At 29.6% G+C, this 6370-nt stretch overlaps 1 protein-coding gene across 1 annotated transcript in view; it reads left to right on the plus strand.

Moving 5' to 3' along the window:
• The window catches only part of Fbxo42 (F-box protein 42), a 29559-nt gene extending 25314 nt beyond the window's left edge, over positions 1-4245 (plus strand). Inside the window, exon 8 of the mRNA XM_075358218.1 lies at positions 281-4245. Coding sequence (XP_075214333.1) covers positions 281-1340 — 1060 coding nt within the window. The 3' untranslated portion in view covers positions 1341-4245. The remainder of the gene's footprint in view (positions 1-280) is intronic.
• The last annotated feature ends 2125 nt before the right edge of the window (positions 4246-6370 follow it).

A 6370-nucleotide genomic window follows, 5' to 3' on the forward strand; every position in this document is an offset into this window, starting at 1 on the left:
GATAAAGTAAGGTTGTTTAATCAGAGTTCTAAAAGCAGGATTTTTTCTGATTTACTTGTAAAAATCATTTCACATAAAGAATCTGAGAAATTTATTAAGATAGTCACCATAAGTATAATAAAATGAATTCAATTTTTATGGACCTATAATTTCGTGGACATTTAATTACATGCAATAATAAATCTGACTTGATAACATGTAATATTTTATCTTATTATTTTAATTTATTTTTAAGATGTTTGTTGTAACACAATATGTTATATATTTTTTTTTTTTACAGAGCATCTGAAAGTGTAGTGGAACCGCTTGTTATTGATAGAGATGTAAATGTAAATGGTCGAAGAGGTTGCTTAATTGTAAGAGTGCGATCTGAAGAAAGCCAGCAACACCCTCTAGAGGAACAAAGTAGACCATCATCTTCATCTATACCTTCAAGGGGCAGTTCTTCAGATCTGCCATCATCAACATCATCATCATCATCAGTCTTTAATCCTGTTGAAGATAGTAATATTACATCAAACATGAATTCTTCATCGGATGAATCATTAAATTCTAATCGGGATTTTCAGTCATCTTCATCAAGTTCTTTAAGAGATAATATTAAATCTCAAGGGGTATCGCTTAGTTGTTCAGTAAAAATAAGTGACAGTGATTCATTAAGAACTAATAATAGTTTTAATAACTCATTTAGGTCAGATAATGTTAAAAGTATTCACGATAGAAGTTCCTCTAATTTCAATAGAAATTCTGGTCTATCGCCAAATCAAAGACTGGAATTTTCAAGTTCATCAATTTATAATACCAGTATGGCTGCTTTTAGGGACTCTTCTTTGACTAGTTCAACAAATGCCGGTAGACAAAGAGAACGGCAGTTGGAAGCACTTAGAAGATTAGAAGAAAAATTATGTAATAAAGCTAAAGTAAAAACTCCTCCACCTTCAGCAGCAGCATCTGTATCACCACCTTCTTCTTCCTCATCTTCATCATCATCATCATCATCATTATCATCCGTGAGAAAAGAACCACAATCTCACCAATCATCACCAACATCATCTGTAAAAGTTCTTACTCCTAAAATGGCGATGTTTGTTTTAGATATATCATGTGTTTTAACCGATGAATGTTATGCGTCTTGGTTACCGGTTAAATCGGTCGCAGAAGACAGTCCAGATGATATAATTCTATATACTTTGGTACCCGGTAATGGTGAATTAATTATGTTTGGTGGTATACAAAAAGATGCGATGTCGATTAACCAACAAGCTCAAGCATCTGTCGATATAACTAATATAGTTTCTAATTCATTACATTTTATATCACCGCCTCATAATGTTATTTAATTTTTAACTGTTATTGTTATTTTTATTATTTTAAAAAGATATATTTGTTTAAAACAAAATATATAAATATAATTCTATAGTTGTATTATATTACGCCGCATAATTTTTTATATCATTAATCATTGTAATAAACCCTCATAATCGGGTCTGATATTTCATCATTGTACTGGAGTCAATAATAGTTATCATGACAGTGAAACTAAAAGAAGTAATGTAATAAAGTAATATAAATAGATTCAGTTTTGTTAATTTTAACTGTCTTCAGTTGCTATGACAATTAACTATTACGCAGTACTGAAACTACGACTGCATAACCCTTCAGTATAAACCTTACTAATAATCCTTCAATGAAAAAATTAATTGAATGTATTTACTTTGGTGATTTACAGAAAGTCATTATTAAATGCGGCTTTAGGCTTTGGAATGTAGCTTTATCAGGGATGATTGATAAGTTTGTGCAAAATAAAAAAAAATAAACTTTTGAGAAAAATATTTTTTATTTCTCAACATAATGTATTTTTTAAGTCTGTAGATGTAGCCAATAATGCTCAAGTTTTTTGATCCCATTCTTATAGTTTGATTTATTCTAGTTTTCAAAATAGGAGACATTTCTTCAATAATCTTGATGTTTAATCAGTAATATCTAATCAATAATCATTTCACATAAATTTTTTTCTAGCAAGCTTCTTCTTGATATTTGGAAACACAGATCCTAATCCAAAGATGGTACGACTGCTGTGAAGGATGTAGAAGAATTTTGTGGTGTAATTTGAATAATTTTGTTGTCACTATCACAGAAGAGTGGACTGGCACATTGTTTTGGTTAAAAAGAACTTTTTTTTAATCAGATATATTTTCTTTATATTCTCATTTAGACAATCCAATAAGATGCATAACACAAGGGTTGTCCAAGAAGTAAAAATTATTCTTGTTTTAAAACAGATTTATTGTATTTATTTAACTATAATATATTCATCGTAATCTACATTTTTAAGTGTTTTTCCACCTCCTAAGTTTGAGGAGTTGTCAAATTGTGGCAGTAGTTTTTGTATGCTCCTGTCAAGGGAGTCTAATAAGCTACCCATAAATAGCTGTCATGACATCATCGTCACTTTCATGTAACAGAGACTGTGAACATGTAGAAAATTTATCACTAAGTTTGTGTAATGCTGTTTATCATTAATATGTCTGTTAATCTGCTCTTTCAGTTGTTAAGTAATGAGAGTACGGTGTCTTGAGTGTTGCTCATCATGAAAAGATGTTCTCCCTGCTGTAAGTAGATGACACAATTTCCTTTATTTGTTATACTATCACCACATACGGCAGTAATCATGAATATCCAGAGGTCAGACACCTTGTGCATTCAAAAAATTTATGACTGATTGTACAGTTGGTGGGATTTTCAATTTTGAAGCTGTGCGCAAGAAGTTTGGAAACAGTTCTTACTTTCTGGATGACCTACATATTATCCTGATTTCATTTTACCAATCTCCAGAAAGTTAATGAAGCTTATACCTTGAGCATCCCAAAATACAATGGCCATCATCTTTCCTGTTGATAGAATGGTTTTTTTAGAGGAAGTTCTGATTGCACCCCACTGGTCTGATTGTTCCTTGGTTTCAGATCGGTAGTAATGTATTCACTTCAAGTTTCATCAACTATGAAACAATGTAAAAGTTGTACTTGATTACATAGAAGCAGCCCCGTAATGTGCTTAGAAATATTTACTTGTTCGTGCTTTTAATCAGTTATGAGCAAATGTACAGACAGTTTTCAGATATGTAAATATTCCTTTAAAATATTATGTATGTATTCATTTGATATGCTTACTGTCTTAGCAATCTCATATGCTTTCAGTTTTCTATCTTTGTATCATGGATATTTTTACTATTCTCTACAGTTGTAGCTTCAACAGGCTGTCCATAATGTTTAGCATCATTTGTGCTCATATGACCACTTCAAAGGTAATCAAACCACTTGTAAATTGTTCTAATCGATGGAGGTGATTCATCATAATATTTATCCAGCTTGGTTGTTTCCTTTGTGGTTTTGCTTTTCAAAGATTAATACTTGATCATCTTATGAAACTTTTTTTATCCATTTTTCATAAATCTTAATACTTAGTCGATTTTGCTAACAAAATTATGAATGTATTTGACTAAAACTTTGTGTATGCAATAGTAGAGATGTAAGAAACTAAGGATGATCACAGCATGTACCATGGGTGTCATCTCTAGACTTTGCACATACTTATTAAACACCCTTACATCGTTCTGTTTTCCAGGTTGCTAAACACTCAAATTAACACAAGCTTACAGCTTAAACTATCACTAAAAAGATAATATTTACTTTAAACAAATCCTAATGTCAAATTAGCTGTAATGGTGTTTTCAATCTTAATGCATTATAAAATTGTTTTGTTATATGAAACTGCTTATTACATTGAAGTTATTCACACATTAGCAATAGTAAAAATGTGTGAAGAATTTATATAATTTATACAATTTTATTTAAATAACATTGAGAAAAATATTCTAGGCCATTTAAGTCACCAGTAAAAAAATAAATAATTTATGTAAATTAGAACATAATTATGCAATTTTTAAATCATATCAGGCATGGCAGGAGATCTGTTTCATGAATTAAAAAAGTACTGTTCCAACATTTGCTTTGAAGGATAGAGGGAAACTATAAAAAATGTTTTGAACAAAGCACCATCACAGAATGCAATAAAAAGAGTAATAAACTGTTATAATTCATATTAATATATTAAAATAACTAATATGAAATAATGCTGATATAACTATGTAATGTAATAAAAAATAAAATTGTTACATGATATATAATTGTTAGGATAAATTATTAATTATCAGGATAATTATTACGCGATAAATAAAATTCTTGATTATTTATTTAATAATATTTCAAAACTTATTAATAGAGTAATATTGTTTCTGCAAAACAAAGTATTTTATTTATTTTAAATGGATTGGTTAAAAAATCTTAAGATTAAGATTGTTAGAAATTTATTGAAAATATAAGCATTTTTAATACTAAATATTATAAACTATTAAAAGTAATATCTTATAAATTTGTTAATGAATGGAAATGTTAAAATTTTTAATTTACTAAAAATCTACATAAAATTAGGGTATATTTATCATTTACAAAAGAAGAGGATAACTAGTTTTTTTATTTTGAAAACAGAGAAAGACTATTGAGGCTATTTTAAAAAGCCTCCGGATGTAATTTGTATTTTTGGTGGGATTGTTATATAGATATAATAAGTATTTAATGATGACAACTTTAGTGGTTATTTAAAAAGCTTCAATGTGAAACAGTTTGGTTTGAATGTACGGAAAACAAAATGTATTTGATTGTTAAATGATAATTTGTTTTATGACAACAAAATGCTCAGACATTTTTACTTGCAACAGAAATTCTATCTTCTCTTCTGTACAGTACTAAGGATTGTTTTGTTTGTTTTCGTATATAGAATTTAATGTAAACAGTCTTTGAAGAGACATTCAGTAAATTTTTTTAATGTGTTAACATATTTTTTCTTACAATAATAAATTTTTTTTATAAAAAAAATCATTTGGATTTTAAAGAAAAATTAAAATCGCCTACTACAAATTTTTCTGTGTATTGTAAGATGAAGCAAACAAAGCACAAGAAGTGGTTAAAATAGTCATATAATTAAAATTAGCTTTTAATGTAATAATTATGAAAATAGAAAATTGCAACTGTGTGTAACTTGTTCCATTCAAAGTAGTTCCCATTGCTGGCAATACATAATTCCAATGTTTTTTCCATTTTTGCAATTTTTCCTGGCACATATTTATGGGGATGGCATGAAGCTGTTTTATTATATTTTCCTTAATCTCACTTATGGTTGAAAGTGATTTTCTGTCAGGTTTACTTAATACTAAGGAAAAAAGAAAAAGTCTGCTGGTAGCAGACTAATTTTTGCTATATGTAATTCAAGGGGATTAGCTGTCGACCACAATAATGTATTTTGTGACTTGATATACCCTTCTGAATGAAACCATGCTTCATCTGTAAAAAACGTAATGAGAACACCTACGGAATTTTGGTCAATAAAATGTTTAAACCGTTCACAATAATTTAGTTTTTTGGCATGATCTGTAAGCCTTGAAAGTAAGGTGGATGAAAAACAACTTTCCTGTTTTACTAGATAATAGCAGATAAGAAATAATCATGAATTGGTATGTCTGCGACATTGGCAATTTTGCTTTTCTCATAGCTCTAGTTCCTTTCTGTCCATGTAGATAACTCCATCTTTACTCTCTGATCATATAAACAATTTGTTATAAACAAATTTATAATAGTTTTACTGACCAATGCGGGGTTTTTTGAGTTGGGGTGATCCTTTCCCCAACTACTGTGATGATTGCATCTTGGTTTCCATATCATAGCTGTAAATCCATTTCATCTTCTGTTATAATGTTTTTCAGGAAGTTTTCTTCTGTATTGCCACGGTCAAAAAGATCTTGACTGATGTTAATACAATTTTCTTTATGATCATCGATTAGCTAGCACAGCGCAAATTTTGTGGTGGATTGGATGGATGGCATAATTCTATACTGATGTCCACTTTCTCAGCAATTAATTGGACAATTAAGCAATGATCTTTATGAACTGTAGCACAAACTGCATAAATGTTATTATTGTTTTTTGCTGTGGAATAAGAATCTTCATATTTTGGTACTCTTCTTCCTTTAAAACAAGTGATTCATTCATAACACTGCAATCTGCTCTTACAGTCTTTCCCAAGTGATGCGTCAAATGGTTTTCAAAAGTTGCCACTAGTTAACAATGTTTTTTTAAATGCTCTTTGCACCGGTTGGCATGCTCTTATTAAAGCTTGGTCTTTTTGAAGCACATTGTGTAACAAAATGACTGCACTGTGCTACAGACAAGAAGTAGTACAGTAACCTTTCTCTTATTATTAGTTCAGGTTATGTTTTCTGACTGTTCCACAAATAGCTATATTACAGTGTGTTTGG

This window comes from Lycorma delicatula, chromosome 2 (assembly GCF_047948215.1).
Source record: "Lycorma delicatula isolate Av1 chromosome 2, ASM4794821v1, whole genome shotgun sequence".
Classification (NCBI taxonomy): Eukaryota; Metazoa; Arthropoda; class Insecta; order Hemiptera; family Fulgoridae; genus Lycorma; species Lycorma delicatula.